General features: G+C 26.6%; 1 protein-coding gene across 11 annotated transcripts in view; it reads left to right on the top strand.

The window, feature by feature from the left end:
* LOC136979195 (semaphorin-1A-like) overlaps window positions 1-17,838 on the top strand; it is a 264,778-nt gene extending 246,940 nt beyond the window's left edge. For 6 of the 11 annotated variants that reach the window (XM_067275130.1, XM_067275131.1, XM_067275128.1 and 3 more), the window contains 8 exons: window positions 4,337-4,419; window positions 4,858-5,080; window positions 5,179-5,253; window positions 5,338-5,402; window positions 10,387-10,428; window positions 10,998-11,123; window positions 11,756-11,875; window positions 14,615-17,838. In XM_067275130.1, coding sequence (XP_067131231.1) covers window positions 4,337-4,419; window positions 4,858-5,080; window positions 5,179-5,253; window positions 5,338-5,402; window positions 10,387-10,428; window positions 10,998-11,123; window positions 11,756-11,875; window positions 14,615-14,973 — 1,093 coding nt within the window. In that variant the 3' untranslated portion in view covers window positions 14,974-17,838. The remainder of the gene's footprint in view (window positions 1-4,336; window positions 4,420-4,857; window positions 5,081-5,178; window positions 5,254-5,337; window positions 5,403-10,386; window positions 10,429-10,997; window positions 11,124-11,755; window positions 11,876-14,614) is intronic. The other 5 variants (XM_067275135.1, XM_067275136.1, XM_067275138.1 and 2 more) reach the window with 5 other exon arrangements.
* The last annotated feature ends 2,933 nt before the right edge of the window (window positions 17,839-20,771 follow it).

The following is a 20,771-nucleotide window of genomic DNA, read 5'->3' on the forward strand; positions in this document are numbered from 1 at the left end:
ATAATTATTTTCATTAATGTACAGGAAACTCTCTTATTTATTATAATCTTATTAGTAAAATTTTTATTGCAGCTTCATTATGCTTGATATATATGTGCTTATTTTATAAAAATGTCATCTACATAAAAATATTTTAACTTTATTATTTTTATTAATACAGTAGAAACTTGATTTAACATTTTTCAAGTAACTGGTAAAAAAAAAAAAGTTAAATTGAAAGATACTAAATGTGGAAACATTAACATTATGGTTTATGAAGGGACCAGTGAAAAAAAATATGTTAAATCGGAGAACATTAAACTGTAAATAAAACTTTACACTTGTTGAGATTATATTTTATAAATACTCATAATCTAAATCAATTAGTAAATTATATTCTTGCATAATTTAATTAATTAAACAATATCTTAATTAAGTATTTCTTGAATTTAATTATTAATCTACTATGATTACATAATTAAACACTTGTCACATCACATTTATTTATTAAATTAAATATAAAAAATTTATTATTCTAAAATAAATTTTAAAATTAATGCAAATTTTTAATATGATTCAATTAATTGGTGGTAGTGTTTGTAAGAATAAATTCTGTTATTAATATTAAAAATGTTAGAAACAATTATTTATATTCATATAGAAAAATTATACAAATAATAATTATTTATAGATTGTTGAAGTAGACACTAGCAATAAAACATCTCAGACCTCTGTTCATTTTATATTATTTGAAATCACTAGAATAAATTAAATTTTTCCTATAAAATATTTAAAGTGAGTGATGATGATGTATACCTACAATAAATATATAACATACTACATTTAATTGCAGATTAAGTTTTTAACATTATACTTTCTATATATTAAATAAAAGAAGTGTTAAAAAATTATTTGTTTGTTATAAGTTAGTTTAGAAAAACTTTCAGCTATATTAAATAATCATTGTTCTGTTATTTTTATATTAAATATTCATAATAAAGATTAATTTAAAATATTAATATTACATATGTTAAATATAGTTTCTAAAGGATATTAAAATATATTTACATGTATTGAATAGTGATTCAATAAGATTTTGTGTAAATAAATTTTGTATTTGTATATTTCTCATATTTCCAAGAATGTTGCTAGTTGATCGTTAATGGTATTTGTTCAAAATAGATTCATTCTGCCTAGCCTCAGCAAGGCAGTAAATGGAAACAAAACTGTTAATGTCTTGCATTTTTAAAATTGTTATATGCAACCTATTTAAGCAAATTTAATCTAAACTTGATTTTATAAACTCTCGGAAAGTTTGAAAATAAGAAAAAATTTTTGTTGGATAGAAATATCTCCTTTCACATAAACATACATTTTACTATTTAAGTGAATTATTATATTCATGAGATAAATAATAATCCACTAAATAATACAGTAAAATTGTGTTATTTTTTTTATATTGAGTCTTGTAATTTTTCTCAAGTAGCTAAATAATATCAATTGATTATTTTATAATAAAAATATTGATAGTTTGTTCAAAAGATACATTAAAACCTCTCTAGATGGATCAAGTATTCCATAGGAATCATTGCTTTTAATTCTCTTTAAGCCAACTAGTGACCACCTGGATTTAATCTCTCTGTGCAAAATACCCTCTTTGTCACAATTAGTTTCATCATCTTGTTGGAATGATATAGAGAAATTTTATGATTTTGACTTAGAAGATAGTTATCTTTCTGTGCCAGAAATTAGGCAAATCTTTGAATGGCCCGATTTCTGGCACATTTGAAACCCTTTTGATGATGATGCTTTCTTGTCACAAGTAATCCAGTATGGTTTTACATAGTGGAAACTTGCTTGATCTGGCCAGAAGACATTGCCTGATTCCTTAAGTGCAAAAGCATAATGTGATATATATTCATCTAAATATTGCTGGGCATTGATAGAAAAACATAGTTTTCTGATTAGGGTGAGAGTCAATCCCTTTGGTCTCGTTGCAATCCAAAACAAAACTTTGCCTCAAAATTTTTTTCTTGGATCATTTTACATTGACAGATGTAGAGAAGATATTACTGGTATGAAATCCACCATTATTATTAATTGTAAAGCATGAGAGACTGAGAGCAATGAAAACATGAAAGCATGAGACAATTGTCATTTACAATTTAAGAACTTGGGTTCAGAGATTGTTCTGTATTGTCTTTGCCAGTGATTTTTGCATGTCCATTCTGTCTGGAATTACCTGCTGCTTTTGACATTTAATTTGTGTTTGAAAACAAAAAAAGTGGTTTTGAAAACAAAGTTTCCACCTGTGTGAAATTTTCAGTTTCAGGCCTACAGATTGAAGACAGTAGAAAGACTTAATTTAGTCTTTTTCAATCCTTCCAACTTGGCTTTCCTATTAACCCCCTTTCCTTCTGTGGTGTCAGTCCACTTTCAGAGAATGCAATATATAGTCCATTTTAAAATTCCTTCAATTGCAAAATGGTTTTATAAAACATTAGGAAAAAATTTTACAGTAATACATAAAAGTTGTACTCTCTAAGGAGTAAAGCCATCTTTTTTCATTGCTATTTTTTTCAAAATTGAATGCAGAAAGATATTACAATGTTTTACAGCATTCCACATACTTTTAAATTATAGCATGTCAGCATAATTAAAAATTATTGGCCATTAGCTAGGGCCTGAAATATTTTGAGTGAATTTTTTCTGGACACCTGTTACAGAATATATTGTAAAAGCGTGTAATTTTTAATGTTAACGGTAATCAATAACTGCTTCAGTTTCTTGTAAACAGTAAAATGAAAATATTAAACTTATTAATTTTTTATGTTATGCAGAATAGTAATAATCTTATTCTAAATATTTTTGAAATTAAGTTTCTATGCAATCATAATCACTTTGTATTGTAACTACAGTGTAAGCTCCTAAGTTGATCATCTCTCTAAAAGAATCATTCTTGCATAATCCAGAATATGTCCCATAAAAATATACAGAGTTTAACACTCTAGATGTTGAATGCCTCTATAACTTGCATTTTGGCTTATTCATGCCATAGAAAACAGTCTATATGTTGACCAAATGCATACACTTTTGTTTCTGGAATTGAAACTGTCTTGCAAATGAAAGTTTTAAAATTATAGTAAACTTTTGTTGAAAAATTGTCTACAATACTTTGTAGACAATTACAATAAAATTTTATGACTTGTATTTAAATTATTCTCTACTGTTCTTTTTCTTTTAACTTCCTGTTTTTCCATGTTTTGTTACCCTTACTATTGGTTTCATGTCTAGCAGTTGGAAGATTATAGAGTATATAATACTATCTGAGAGGAAAAAAAAAAGAGTCAAATTTCACAATTCTTATTTTTTTAGAGGGCATGGCTTTTTTATATAATGGCTACATTATCTGGGTCTTGTTTATATTAGATCATATGAGAGTACAAATGAAGCAGCAATAGCTGAAAGAATAATTCTCAGAAGATAATGTGAAGTATGTGTTTTTATCCCATTCTGTAACATTTTCAATATACTGTATATGTAATAACATACATTCGTTGGCTACATAAAATTGCAAACCAAACTTCATTTTCATATGGTGACCACCATGTACAACCCATCTGAAAATGTCTCTCCTCACTTTTAATGACTATTACTGGAAGATTATTTAAATATGGATTGTTTACCAAGTAATACATTCTCACTAAAGTTTTTTCTGCTTATATGTTGCTGGAAATCAATTGTTAAATTTTAAAAATTAGTTTGTTTGTAGATAAAATGCACAGATAATATTCACCCCACTAAAACAATGTTCTGACCCACCTTTGCCCTCCCAGAATGAAAATCTAAGCACAATTATTGGGTGACCAATAGACATCAGTCCTTTTGACGGTAAACATATCAAGGTTCTACTGTAATTGAATTTGTTCTAATTTTTTAATGAAAATTGATTTGCATAATAGCATATATATAAAAATCTGTTTTATGAACTTTATTTCAAAAGTGATCTGACATAATTAACACATGTTATTTTCAAAAATGTTTAATGTAGATATAAAATTTTCCTCCTATTTAAAGTTAAAGCTTCTTTAAGAAAAAATGATAAAACATTTAAAACACAATATTTTTATATTTGATTTGGCTTATTATTAATAGTTGTAATAATCAAGATATCTTTTTTCAAATAGAAAAATTGTGTTTGTATAAATTTGAATTTAAATATATTTAGATAGTTTATAACTTCAGATTGTCAGAATAAAATGTCAGTTAAATTTTTTATAGAATGTTTTCTAAGCATTTTTTATGATTTATATATAATAAATATTATTGATAAATAATGAGTTAATATCTATTTCAGTTATCGTCTCACTCATATTGCAGTAGATCCTCAGATAGAAACAGCTGATGGAAAGAAATATGATGTTCTTTTTATAGGAACAGGTAAAAGTTCTTATTCCTTCAAAACAGAGTTAGAATTTCTGTTTAGATATCATTATAATGATCCGTGAAAAATATATTATTTTAATTACTTAACTTTTACATAAATATCATATAATTTATAATTATAATTTACACAAAAAAATAATGACATGATATAAATTATTGTTGGTTTTTGCAGAAAAATGAAGACATTTTCACTTTTGTTTTATGTAGTATGTTGACCTTTATACAGATTAAAAACATTTTTTAAATAAATAATTTATTATGTATAATAGTTTCAAATAAAATACAAAATCCGAACTAATAATAATAAATAAATGACAACTTTTTTTACATTAATTAAAATAAATGAGATAAAATTATTTAAATTGAATTTTTTATAATTGCAATACAAAAATGTTTAATTACATTATTAAAGAATTTTTCTTTTCTTTTTAGATAATGGAAAAGTTATTAAAGCTTTAAACGCTGGAAGTGCAAATGCCAATGGCAAAGTCATACCTGTAATTATTGAAGAAATTCAAGTATTCAGTTCCAAAACTCCAATTACAAATCTACTTGTATATCATACTCTATATAACAATAGACTAATGGTAGTCTCCCACCGAGAAATAGTTACCATTCCTTTACATAACTGTAAACAGAGGGCAAGAACTTGCAGGTTTGTGTTATGTAATTTACGAACATGTTACAATTTTTAAAAACATCTTTATTTGATTTATCACGATGATGATGATGATAATAATATAAATTTTTTAGGGATTGTGTAGGGTTACAAGATCCTTATTGTGCCTGGGAAAAAACACAGAAGAAGTGCACAAGTTCAAGATCTAGGTATAACATTAAACATTTTATTTTATATTTAATTATTATTTATTGCAAAGTTTATCAAAATTAAATTTTAAAATGAATTTTTAGATTTTGGAAAAGTGACTTTTATGTACAAAATGTAGAAGAGGGTTCAGATCCTCGGTGTCCTGAAGGTAAATCGTCTTATAATTTTAAATTAATTTAAGACATTTTAATTTAATTAATGGGAAAAATTTCACTATTTTTATAAAATTATCAACATAAATAAAACTGAAAAATTTAACAAGTCTTTTTTTTTATTTCGTAAGAAAATGAAAAAGTCAAATACAGTATTGTGTTCAATTTATATAATTATTATATAATTTGAATCCTTGGAATTGAATACTGTAATATTTAAAAAATAAATATGAAATGTGGACATTAAAGATTTTTTATTGTATTTAAATAGCACAAATGAGTGACTAATTATTTTGAAGTCTTTGAGTTTATTTAAAGGATAAACATTTTTATGGGATGTCTTGCCTTGACTGTTGTTTTTATATTGGAATTTTTTAAATAATGCATTTGATGACATCAGCACAATTTATTTAAAATTCAAAAATTACTTCAGAATAATTTACATCTGTACAAACACTTACATTATACTTAATTAATAATAATGACAATAATCTAAAAATTTTTATATTCTATTATCATCATGAGGTAGATCATACTTAAAGGTCTAGGCTGAATAAAGGATGAGAAAGAGAAAAGATTCTTGTACAGAACAGATAGAGTGAATCAGAAAAATTAAAGCATTTACAAAGAAATAAGTTTGTCTATAAGTTTCTTTTTTATCATATTTGTGGAAACACTACCAAAGAAATGTAGAACCCAAACTAAAATAAATTTTTAAAATTCAAATATTGTAATTTACAAACTCATAAAAGTAAATAGATAATAGTTTAAAATCAAAAAGAAACAGTTTTATTGCATTGACAAATTATTAAATCAAAGTGAAGAGTTCAATTACTTATTTTCTTATGGCTAATGGCAGATTTATACATTATGAGTAATAATTACAACAAGCGATTTAAATATATGATCATCAAATTCTTAAACAGTAAATTATATTTTAGTTTTATAATTTTTTCTTAAAATTTAACCAAAACTTAAGAATGAAAATAGCAATATTTATCCTCGTTATAAAGCTTTTGTTAAATCAAAGTATAGTTTTTCTTTAGGATTAATTTCAAAACTGAGTTAGAAATGTTTTCACATATCTTCAACTGTAGCAATATTCTTTATATGCAATGATATAAAGATTATTATTGAACTGCTTATATTTTGATATTTATCTTAAATTGTACAATCAGTTACTATGAGAATATTATATTTTCACAAGCAAGTATAAGATGCTGAATACTTATCATTTTTGATAAATGATTTCAAATTCAAAAACATCTTTTATCTTAAGAAAGCTTGAGTTTTATTAGATATTTATATAATAAATTATCATCATTTTAACAAAAAATTTTAATGTCTTTTTCTTACATCTTGAATTAAAGAAACTTGTCTTTCTTTAAACAAAATTATTAGATAGCATTTAAAATAATTTTTTAAATTTGAAATATTATCTTATAATTAAGTTTGTTGAACAAAAACCAATAAAAATTTAAATTGTAAATCCAGAACATACCAATAACAAATAATAATTGCCTATTCCAGTTCATAATAGATTAAATTTATTCTGATATAGATTTAATCTATTATTATTTTACGGAATTTGTTTCTTATATAAATTCAACATATCAAATTTTTTCTTCTAAAATTCAGACAATACTGCTGAATACATTTCAAGAGTTAGTCTCAGCTGTCAGAATCAAATAATAAAATTTTTCATTGAATTGTTTATATGCAAGCAATGAAAAATGACTTCTAAATGGCATATGGAATAGATTTATATTCAGAATCATTAATAATACGTTTAAATTTTTGTAAATTAAAATATATTAAAATCTGTAAAGCAATATATTTTCTGAAAATCATATTATCTCCAACAAAAAGTAATTAAAATGAGTGATAAAATTTAATGTATATTACCATATCATTTGAATGGAATTTGAAAATTTGTTGTTGTTATTGTAAATTTTTATATGCCGTAAGAGCAATTTAAAAACTGAGTGAATCAAATTATTTTAGTTAATTATTGAGTAATTAACTAAAATAATTTGATATTCAAAATATTCCATAGTAATAATACTCTTTTTAAAAAGAAGAATATAATTACTATGGAATCACATCTGCTAAATCTTCAGTTTATGAAAATCAATAATTGTGTTTCTTGTTACAAGTGAAATATGTTTGAATTATAAAATTTTTCCAATTCCTATAGATGCAGATTTTAAAAAAACAGCATTGCATAATGTTTCTTTGCTACAATTCTTAAAGAATATTATTTAAAAATAATGAAAATTTTCATTAGATTTCAATGATTCATAAAGTTTTAAAATTAAAAAAAATAATAAAACAATTTAAAGTTATTTAATATGAAAGTACATTTGATGATCATATAATATGGGATTAAATGAAAATCTTTATGAATAAAAAATCAATATTCCAATAGAGATAGTTATAGGAAAAATGCAATTCAGCATTCTTAGAAAATAATAAAATTTTTTCTGGAACTGGAGAATTTAATATATTGCTTTATTGGGGAGAAACTTCAGATAAATTATTGTAATGACATTAAAACTTGTGTAGCAGCTTTTGTTAGTTATGTAATAATCAATTTGATTTTTATTGAATTATTGTGTTAAAACTTAAACAAAACTAAATTTAAATATTGCAAATTGTTTATAACAAACTGTTTGAAAATTTAAAGAACTAACTTAAATTCAATGTCAATCATTAATATTGGAATTATTCTATAGATGGACATTTGTTCCTGAAAATGTTTAGTAATCACATTAATCAGTAATTTTTCTCCAATAATGCAATCTATTAGTTAAAAATCAACTTCATAAACCAAATTAGTTTATATTGTTATGAAATGCCAAAATTTTAAGTTTGGTTATTTTTTTTTATGTGTGTATTCACCAGTTTATCAATATATATAATTTTTTATAATAATTAGTTATTAGGTTAACTGATAATTTTATCCAATTATCCTGTCATCAGTTCAATGCTTTTTGTAAAAATTATTTGCAAAAATTTACTAGAATTTTTGAAAATTTTAGTAATAATAATCTATTAACTTAAGCTTAAAATATAATTAATTTTTTAACTAAATTATCTTTTTATTTTTACTATGATTATTGAAATTGGACTGATTATTATAGAATCAACTAAGAAGAGGGCTATCACAGGGATGACTCCCTGATTTTAATATACATTACAGTATTACTCTCCAAGTGATCCATGATAGTCACATTTTAAAGTCAACTCTCAAGCTACTTACATATATGTATTAACAAAGTGCCACCATACTCAGCACTATTACACTGCATGTTAGATTCAAATTTATTTTTTAATCTGCATTGAAACAGAATATTGTGTGCAATGTATTTTTAACAAAGAAACTCCTCACGTGCTCATGCTGCTACACGAATAAGTCAAGACTAGACAAGAAAGAAACTTTCTATGTATTACGTTGGCAATGAGTGAAAGCATAATGTGTATAAATAAAAATTGTGGCAAAAGTGATAGATACATTAAAATTTTTTTATTACATATTTGCTTTTTCTTTGTTAAAAATACAAAAGTATGTTGCACAATAATACAATTCAATGCAGATTAGAAAAAAAATTGGAGAGAGTAAGATTCAAACCTGTAACATGCACTGTACCCTACCATTCAGTTTGCCACTGTTGATGCTTTAACAATACAATGTAGTATCTAAGGAACATGGAAAACTTTAAACTGATTTTTATTGAAGACTGTTGAGATGTTGCCATGGATTACTGGTTGGGGTAGTACTATGATATGTATCAAACTCCACAAAATCAGAGGAGCCATCTCTGGTAGTCCCTTATAAGTCCTTTTGGATAAATGTATTTGTTGCTACCTATCTGGATGTTTATCAAATGTAGATAATACTTCTGTTGTATATAAGATTTTTTGATATAAGTTTTTGCTTTACTTAATATATTCTTTTCAGAACAGCATCTTTATATGGCAAGTTGTTTTATTTAAAAATCAAAAGTATTATTTTTATAGTATCATTTTTTGCATTCACTTCTAAATTTTGTAAATAAAATGTGATATTTTTTTTTGTTGTTTTTGAAGAATATAGAGAATATGTATTTGAATATTTTGAATGATGGAAGTATCATCATAAATTTTATTTCAACTTTAACCAGAGAGAATTCATGAATGTATATTGTTATGGATGAATACATTTAAATATTTTATGAATTTCAAACTATTATACTAAAAAGATTGAAAATTTAATTTTTAATTCTCTGTTGTAACAAAATTTGAAGAATTAAACTCATTTTTCATTGCATTATGAATTAAATTTAAAAAAAAATTCATATGGATTTCAGTATTCATTTATATACAATTTATTTTTAACTTGATGATTTATCTGATTTATAAACAAGCATTTTTTTCAGAAAATGACATTTCTATTATTTTAGAATTTTGTTGATTCTTGCATAATGTTACAATTTTAAAAACTTTTCAATAGTAGTAAATACTATATTCCAATTAAAAATACTTGATCATACTTTGTACGTTTTTACAACTCATTCTTTATATTGAGGTATCTATTTACGTCCGAAAACAACAGTATTTTATATAATGATATATTTATATTTAACTTTTTGGGATTTCATTTTTTGTTATATTGAGCGTAAATAATTTACGTACGACTATAATTGAAAATATTCACAATATAAAGATTGATTTGAATGTATTCCGATCAAGTTTGATTTCTATTATGCAGTTGATTAAATTACTTATGTTTGATACACAGCAAAAATTGAAACAAGTATCAATTTTTTTGTTGTTAAAAAAAATGTGTCATTTTTTTTCATCTGGAATAAAATTTTTTGTCAAAAACATTATATATAAATTAAGATGGAATATGCTAAATATTAAATATATAATTAATGGTGGAAAATCTACTTTGTGAATATATAGAATATTACAAAAGTGTGATACGTATTCTTGCAGATGAGGACATTACAACATCAGAATCAGTGCTGCAGCACACTGGTGAGTTTATTAAGGAATATTCCCCAAACCTGCATTTACTAACATTTTGCGGCTTTAGACTCTCGACAATATCCTCGAAGTAGTAAACTGTTTTCTTTCTACAAGCATGCACTTATTGACTATGAAATTAAAAATAAAATAATCTCTCTACATCTTACAGTAATGAATGCATTCCTTGAAAGAATTTTCTGTTTTTCTTTTTTCTAATTCCATTTCTTGGGAATGTTTGGAATGAAAAAATTGCATTATTATTTTTTTTTTCTATTAATTAATATAGTTTTATTTTAATAATATACATATTAAAATTTATTTGAATATTTATTAATTTTATTTTAGTTTTATTATTATTTATAAAATAAGAATGCATTATTTTACAAAATGTATTTAACTTTATTGTTGTTGTTATTATTATTGTTCAAATTTACTTTATTTGTTATATAAAACAGACTTCTTTGTATCTAAATATTTTTTCTGTAGAATTTATTTTCAGTTTATGGTTTTTTGTTTTTAACATCATTCCATTCTTTAGGCTTTTTTTTTAATATTAATTTTGCATTCATTTCAAATAGATTCAGAAATAAGGAGTACTACAACAAGTACTCCCACCTGCCCACCATGTCCGCAGAAGTGCATTTGTCCACCTAATTTGTGGTTTCCTTCCAGTGAAAATGATATTACAGAAACCAATAATTCCGGTTAGTTACATAGTACAAACTACAATACAAACGCTTAAATTTTCCAAAATCTGACATAAAATATATCCATCTCTCATAAAAGGTGGCTGCTTCCTACTCTCTGCAAAGTGCTTGTAAGCCAAATGCCAAGTATTTAAATCTTTTGGTGTTGGAAAATAAATGTCTGTCATTTTTATATCTGTTATTTTCTTTACATTTTCTTAATTAAATTTATTATTAGCTAAACAGAGATACTAAATTATTTCCAATATGCATCTTTCTGCATTAACTATGGATTAATATTGTGGAGAATTCAGCTTCTGCTAACACTGAGCCATGTTTTTGTCTCAAATATTTCTGTTATGGCTTTTGTTGATTTTGTATTTGTGAATGCTTCTGAATAGAAAATAATAGCTACATGTTTGTATTTTCTAGAAAAGAATGGGAAATGGAATATATTAAAAAAAATTAACTAACTTTTGTTCTATTATAATTCTATTCAGTGTTAATATCCATTTGCCTAAAGGTGTTTATATTGTTTTTTTAATTACTAATTGTAAATTAATTCAAAAAGTGTTTTGTCAGTTTTCTTTCCTATCATTTCATATATAATGTAGTTTGTATAACTAATCCTTCTCTAAACATCAATACAGGGCGTATTTTAGGCACCGGTACAACTCCGCAACGTTCTCCCCATCATTCTGCTAGTCGTCATGACAACCAGTTGGGCAGTCACTCTTCTTCTACGATGGAAAAAGACGACGGTGGCAATGGTAAGCCTTGACCCCTTACCCAGTGGTTGTAGCACAAACTATATTTGAAGTGAAACTGCTGCCCTATTTAGGAAAAATTCGGATGACAATTTTTCTCCCCCTTAAAATCAAAATTAGGAAAATGATTTTGAAATTTTATCCTGCATAAGAATAAGTAGTTTTTACACTATAAATATATTTTAGCATATAAAATTCGTTTAGAAAATCACATTATTTACAAAGATATGATGAAATATGTTGTAAATAATTTCAAAAATTTTAGTTAAGATGTTATTTTAGGAACTTTATTAGTTGTAAAAAGAAAAGTATTTTTTCCTTTGCAAATCACAATTTATTTTCAGCCCATAATTCATCATATAATGTTCCTGTCCCATTCCCTTTTATTTGCAATCTCACTTGTTTGTGACTGGAGTTTGTATGACATCTGGAATGCATGAATGTCTTTCTTGAATACATATTTTAACATTAGACTGATGCTACATTAACCCAGTCTATCTTAAATGCATTTATTTAATTCTCTAAAAGTGTCTTTTTAATTGTTCCTTTGAATAATAATATATTGCATGTATAGATTAATAATACATATCTTGTTAAGTATTTGATTTTCTCTTTTCACATTATGAACACACATTTTTACAGGTAAGAAGTAAATAAGCAAAAATGTATAGTAAGGAAATAATCTGGGTTTTGAACATTTATAAATAAATGAATTAAAAAAATGGTTTCCCCTACTAGGAATCATAAATGAGGTATATCTTAAGATAATTTATTTGTGGAAGAATAAAAATGGATTAGCATTTAATTACACTAAGTAATTTTCAAATGTAACAGTAGAATTATTATAGTATATATCAATTTGGCATTAATTACTTAAAGCCGTCAATAAATATTTGTCTTATAATGTTGACATTAAATTTTTTGATTATCAAAATATGTAAAATATTTTTATTATATAAGCAACCAGGAAAATTAAATATTTTTATTCTATTAAGTACTTTCATAAATATTCTCGTTATTAAAAAATTTTTAATTGAAATTAATTAATAAAAATCATCATAAACTTCTTTTCACATCTTTTTGTAATGTATGTTTACGTTTGTTGTGTAATGTGTGTGTGATCTTATCCTCTCCTGAGACGACCTCTCCTATGGCTGCTGCCCACTTACAATTCTTTAACTATCTTATTCTAATCCCATTGAAGAGCTAACAATCAAGGTGAAGGCATTTTAACGTATACATTGTGATGTTTTCTCTTACCATCATCTATCCATATCCTATTAGTTTAGACTTAGCGTGCTTTTCCTTATTTATTTCTTTTTTCTTTTCTTTTTTTTTTTACATGAAAGAACGACAACTGTATGAGTGACGTATGTCGAATGTGTGTAGATGTAATTAATTTGACCATAATTCATCTACACATTTGAAGAAGTTAGATGAGTGAGTTCTTTCTTAATATATCAGCTTTCTGTTTGCATTTATCTGTTTAGAAATGAAAATTTAGAAACTATTTATAACTTAAAATTATTTTACACTAACTGGTTTCTTTTGCTTGGAAATTATTCTGTGTATATTTAACTGATTTAAACCAATCTGATTTTTGTTACCAGTGTAATTGGTGGCAGCAGTAAAAAGCAAGAGGCAGCAGCCACAGGTGAGGGGTTGGGCTACCCATAACCTACTCTTTTGTTCCCTCATGTATTCTAGTATCTATATCCTACAATAGAAGTGTGCATATAACTTTTTCCATTCGAGTTTGGTTTTATTCTCTTTTTTCATTGATAAGAAATGAAAATGTTTTTGTCATCAGAACATACTCTGTCAAAATTTTGTATCAATAAATTTAATTCCCATAACAATTACAAAAAATTTGAGAGATTAACGTCATTCTTACACTGTGTCAAAACATTGTTTTTACTAATTTATGAAGAGATTATTTCTAATTTTAATTAATACGAAAAAAATCTACACTATATTTGCTAATGTTATTTTATTTGTTTCTGTCTAAGTTTTCTCTTGTCTTAAGGGTGAAGTGAATCATATGAATGACTGTATCTCTCTTGAACTTATTATCTGACATTTGTGAGTCTCTGAAGATTGACAATAAAAGTACACCAAAACAGAAACACAGTTAAAATGATATTTACATTGTAATATAAAATATTTGTATTGAAATAAAACAATTTTTTTTCAAAATAAAAGAATACAATTTTATGAGATTTATTTTCAATGTCAAAGGAATTCAATGATAATTTATTTACTCTCAAAAGAAAAAAAAAGAAACAAAAATACACCTAAAAATTTTTATACAAAAGTTTATCCTAAAATACTTAAATCTGTGAAAATCTTTTCATTCTTTTATGGACTTTTGATATATGTCTGTCTATCTTAAAAATCTACAAACCTACAAATATTAAAGATTCTATAATTAACATTTTCATATTTTGACTTTACTAAATTTAAAGGGACATAAATTAGTAAGATTTTATAAAATATGCAAAATATATAAAGTATGAAATAGTAACAACAGTTTTTAAAAATGTTTTCTGACAAATGATAAGTTATTTTAAAAGTTTTGCACAGTGATATGTTGTAATGCTTTATTACTAAGGCATTTTAAATGTTACTTGAATAAATGTGAATAAATGAAATTGGTATTTTTAAATATTTATATTTCAGAAGCACTAACAAATTGTTTTTATGAAAATTAATAATGAAAATTTATGTATTTTATTTTATCAGGTATTACTGGTGCTTCAAGGGGTCATCCTTATATGTATACAGCTGAAACCTTAGCCATTGCAGTAACTACAAGTATTGTTTCTTCACTTGTTGTTGGTTTTATCAGCGGTTATATTTTTAGTCGACGTTGTCGAAATACAGAAGTCGATTCACCTTACGACGATGCACATTATCTGGAACAACGAGATGCTCGGCTGACGTGTGACATGAACCATAGTGATAGCTTTCTCTCTCCTTCGAGCAACAATAAGCCAATAAATCTTGTCCTTAATGTGCCGCCAAAAAACGGGAATGGTAAAAATGCCAATAGTTCTGCCGATAACAAACCTGTACAGAAAGTGAAAAAGATTTATTTATAGTTTGCCAGATGTCAAAATGTCGTCCAATATTCCAGCCATGGGAGCTTCTTAAATTGTATGACTCCGTGGCTGCACCATAGCCAAAACCCTCCATCAAATATATGACTTGGATTTGAATGGGGTGGATTGTTCTGCACGATATGATTCGTGATGATTAGTCATAGCCTTTATGCCGTCTATGCAGACCAAATTTGTTACTGTGCAAGTGAAGACTTTTTTCAAACACCAAAATGGAAATTAGTACCTTCGTGCTTCCATATTTCTGAAAGGTGGTCAAGTGATTAGCCCGATTAGTTTCCGTTATTGCAGTGAAGCTTGACGGAATCATTATGCAACTCTGGAAAAAGATGTAAAATAGTTGTATTAGAACTACAGTGGAAAAAATGAAATGAAATACTATGTTTGACATTAAAGTTTTTAATGATTTCATCACCAGAGTTTGTGCTTATCAGTTTGAAAGTGGTATTGCATGCATAGTAAAAAGAGTTTTGTTAAATCTATTTATCTCCTTGCATATATCTATATATACATAACCTACATATATACATATATATAAATATATCTAAATATATATGAAAAATTAGATATTAATGGCTATCACTTAAACACCTTTTAAATTTTTTTCTACATTTGACAGAAGTCTGTTTTTTATATAATTGATTCAGAAAACAATTTGTCAATTTCCTCTCCAAATAATCAATCTTGTGATACAATAACAATTTAAAAATTTCTTGTTGCTCGTATTTCAGGGCAAAATATTCTAGCTCATAGATCAGTATCTTGTGATCAACTTACTTCATGTTTACCATTCCCTAAATCCTTGTTAATATTCAGGCAATAATAACATTTTATCTTTTTGAAAATAACTTTTTAATGTGATTGGTGACATCTCGTTCAAAGAAGACTGAAAACAATTAAAGAGGGTTGTGTTTAGTGACAACGGATGCCACTTCGAGTGATATCTTGGTGATGTATGATTAGTGCTACCTCGGCCAGTGTTTGATTTTGGATACATGCAGTATAAACTCAAATATTCAAGAACAGACGATAACAGTTTAGTTAGGATAATTCAATGTCTTGTCTTGAAACGTGCTGACTTGTGCCTCCCTTGCATCCTACAGGGAAACGGCTCCAACTCGAATCCATCATTTATATGGTATGTCATAAAACCAGTTCTTACATTGTAAAGACTGGTACAAACTATAGACCAGATCATCTGCACATCGACGTAAGTGCAAAATTAAAGTCTGCCAGATTATCTGTGAAAGAACAGTTCAAAGTGAAGATTTCTCCGCAACATGCATAAACTGTGGAGTCATTAAAATGTGGATGTATGTTTTTTCTCTTCCCAAGCCTGTAGAACATTGTAAATTTAATAATGCAATTACTAGATAGTAGATGTAAAAAGTGGCACCATTGCGCAGCCTTACTATAGTCTCCCTCTCCCTATGTATACAGATTATAATAGCCTTTGCTACATCTGTCTAGTTGAAGTATTTGATGCTTGTTGTCCCAAATCCTCTATCTTGACACATAATAGAAAATAGTCTTCTGTATCCTCTGTTAACATCATTATTGAATATTTGTACAGGAAGATAACTTTGTAAATAATTTGTTTTTACATATTTTGCTTCCCACCCCTGTTGTAATCTTTTCTATATCCCAAAAACTCTGCTGAACTGTCAGGAAATTCAGTAGTTTTAAAATTTTATATACAAAAGTAATTGAAGATCGAATGAAATTTGACAGTAGGAAACAATGCAAAAATTAAACTGCAGATGTAAAATACCATTTTATTTGTTTAAATTTATTATTTCAATTTTTCATTACATTTTTCACCATTATTGAGTTTTTAACTTTGCATCAGCCACCAAAAGACATTCACGCATGACAAATTGTACATAATTAATTGTGTATTCTTATATTTATGTATATTTTTAAGTAACAAAAAAAATATATCCTGTATGCAGTACATCATACACTCTTTACAAAAATACTTTACATACAGTAGATGTTGCATGCGTAACTTCACGCATATTCAGTATCAGCATCAAGAGAGCCAAATGAAAATCACAAGCTCAGTATTCTGACATAAGAAGGCACAGTGCAACAAAGTGCCCACATTAAATAAATTATAAACTATTAATTAAAAAATATATATTAGATGCAATTTTTTCAAATCTGTTTAAATCAAATATAGGAAAACATATGCATGAAACATGTTTTATTTTTCTATGGCATGTAAATTATGGTTAAACTGGATTAAGGCATATAAAATCACAGCAAGTGATTTTACAACAACAAAATTTTTATCATTTACAAAAACAAAACAAAAAAATTTTGTTTAGGTTTATCAGAGTATATAGCATATATATATAAAAAAATATATATATATATATCTATATAGTGTTTTGATAATCTTATTTAAAATGCTATATACCAAAGCTGAAATTTTTCCTTTCTATTTTGTAAATCAGCTCAAATTTTGGAGAACATACATAGCTGTGCAGTGTATCACACTTTAAAAAAAAAGAAAAATGCTGTTTATACTATGCTGCATTCATTGTAAATAATTCCTTCCTTTTCAGTTTAAGTCATACATTTTTTACCAACTACCTCGTTGTGTTCCTGCTGTCTCTTTTTCTCTCCTGAAATTTCTATCCTTATAGCTTAGTAATCAGGGGTAAACTCATAGAAAACCAAGTAGCATTCTTTTGTACATGTGTTCTTGCAAATGGATGTTAGCAAAAAACAAAAGTGTTTGAGCCTTTGGTATTTGTACAGCAGTGTGTACAGTGTGTGATCCCTGTGTCTAGCCCTTCTTGTGACTTTTTTTGGGAGAAAAGTAAAAAAAAAAAATTGGAACAGATTGTTTTGTCATTTCTTTTTTTGTGCTGTTTTCTTTCTGAAGCTGTGAAATTATAGAAGCAAATTTTCCAATCTGTGAAACTATGGAAGTAATCAAATAATTATTAGAGCTGAAATTCAGCACTGAATGATCATTAAAGAATTTTTTAATAAAATTTATGTAAAATTTGATTTTTGTACAAATCTTATATAAAACAACTTAACACTTTTTTTTTACATTAAATGTTTAATCGTAAAAATTTTAAAAAATAGTTATTTACATATAAATTGCAAGGCTTACATATTTTTCTACTTATAATTGAAATAGTCATGATGATCAATGTAATTTAAAATTAGTTTTTTTTTTGCTTATCATACAAATCTTTAAATGAGCCGCTAAAGGTAAGTTGAAACCTGGCTCCTGTTTGACTACATTGTAAGTCTAAATTTTGATACTAATCAATTATTAACTAAAACCTTATTTTAACAAATCAATCTTAACGTTACAAATGATTAGTAATAGTAATATAGGGTAAAATTTTCCTAGCATCAACTAATTTATTAAGCAAAAGTTTTGCCCATTAGCAGAAAAATCCGCATTGTCTAAACTATTCAATATCTAATCTTATAAATTATAGTGCTTACATTTATTTAACGAAGAATTTCTATAAATTAAGGAAAATTATGTTTTTAATAATATAAAGGCACGAATGAAAAATTTTACATGAATCAGTAAACAATTGAGAAACTGATGTATATACGTGAATATTTTTATGGTAAGTGCACCAGTACTGAATTCTTGACAACTTAATATCCAGAGAAATACGATACACGTTTTTCTTATACCGAAATTTCATATTTTTAACATCTCCAGACCTATAACATTGTAAATATACTGTACAATAGTTACATAATTTTTGGTAAATTTCAGATATCAGTATTACAGATCAAAGTTATTCATTTGTATTGTATTTGCAGTGGAAATATCAGAACGCCCTGTATGAGCAGTAACTGTTTTTCATGCCCGTGACTAAGGAATGGGTATCTAAAAAGGAATAACATCATGGCCAAGTATAGTACAATACGTCTGAAAAGTACATAGAGATTACAACCATGGTTTTCAGATAACGCGTAGTGAAAACGATTAAATCGTTCAGTCTCTACAGATCGTCGACGTGACGGTTATTACAATGATAAATTTGAATAGATTTTACTCAGATTTCGGTTTAAAAAATGATAGGTTATAACCATTTCTAGAACAAAGCATAAAGAATCAAAAATAGAATATCACAGTATCTATTTTTAAATTTCCTCAAATTTCAATCATTACACTTTACGGTTGAATAAATTGAACAGTATATTAAGTCGATACGTGTCAACATCGATTGAGCGAATTTACCTTACTTATTTTTCATTTATTAAATTCAAATGAATGAATTATTTTTTTAGTAAATTCTATAACGAATGCTCTGATGTGGCAAAATTTTAATTACGTTGATTAACATAGTTAATCGTGACAAAGTATACTTGGCTTATCGCGAATGTTTTGTACAGTAGCAGATTTATCGGTTCTCTTAATTCTGGAGAAGGCCACGCGGTTCCCAAGGGCTCTCCACGCTCACCAATAGCCGAGAGGATAAACCACTGAACACTGGTAACAACGGAATGGCTACGTCAGATTTTCTTCACGTTAGTAATATCTAAATAGGGGCCAGTTTCCATATAAGACCTACCAAAAGGGATTGACCACGTATCGCGTTGCCGTATACGAATAATTCTAAAACTCGAACCTCCAGAAGATGAAACTTTTCCTTAAATCATAGCTTGTCTTCTTAAAATTTTGATAACTTCTTAATTTTGGCTCTTTCCCCTGGAGATACTAAAAGGGCCTTTTTCTGTATCCATTATGGATTCTACCAAGCGCACAATAGAGGCAGCTGGGTAGTGGGAACGGATTACCGTGTAAAATTTCTGGGGAATGCTCTCTCGGATTTGATCATGGTCATCACAGCTGTAGACTGATTCGATAATTTTGAGTAAGATTATTTTCAAACTTAGGCCTACGTCTTATTGTACAGTACGGAGTACAGAATAAACTTAAAAGACAAGCTAATAAAATAGTTTGGGGTTAAATTATATTATTATTATTATGTAGGTGAAACATTTGTAATAAAAAAGGACCCTACTTAAGTTTGCCTAATCCAGAAGAGTTGATTCCGGAGTTTTCTATTCCGGGAACAATAAGATTTTGAAAGATTTGACCTACTCTCAACAATATCAAAACGCTGGTCGCCTATTTTTAGTCTGTTTTAATATACAGTATAACTCAGAAGTTGATCATCTTGTCTAGTAAATACGGGAAAATAGGCTCTAATTTAAGAAACCGAGAATTAAAAAAATTTTTGCTTAATTCTGGGAGAGTTGCTAACACTAGCAAGTCCTACTATTGGGCAGTGAAAAAGGCTACAATGACTTAATTCCATCATTGCCCGTCTAAAGAAGATAAAATATGTGAAATGAAAATAGCATTTTTTTAAATTGAAAGTTTAAAAATAAAGATCTTTGTTAAATAACATTTTACGAAAATGAAAATCATATAATTCCGATGTAGTAGATTATCTCTACCATACGATGAAGTTGAAAATTACAAGTGAATTGAGTATTAAGAGTAGCCAACTACGAATTATTGACATCAGATATTTGGGAGTAACAGATTGGCAACAGAATTTCTAATCTTAAAAATTTTCAGCAAATTTAAATTTACATTATTACACACAAAAGTTTCAAATTAGAATTTGAAAAAAATATATAGGAGCTCCCTTATCCGTTGGGATCCAGATCTGTAAAATCAGTCTGATCGGATCAAAGTATGAACTCATTTTTTAAGGCTAATTTACATAGTACTACTACTGGCAACATTTTGTTATGCCCAAAAATGCGTGTACTTCATT

Source organism: Centruroides vittatus, unplaced genomic scaffold (assembly GCF_030686945.1).
Source record: "Centruroides vittatus isolate TY-2023 unplaced genomic scaffold, ASM3068694v2 contig_595, whole genome shotgun sequence".
Lineage (NCBI taxonomy): Eukaryota > Metazoa > Arthropoda > Arachnida > Scorpiones > Buthidae > Centruroides > Centruroides vittatus.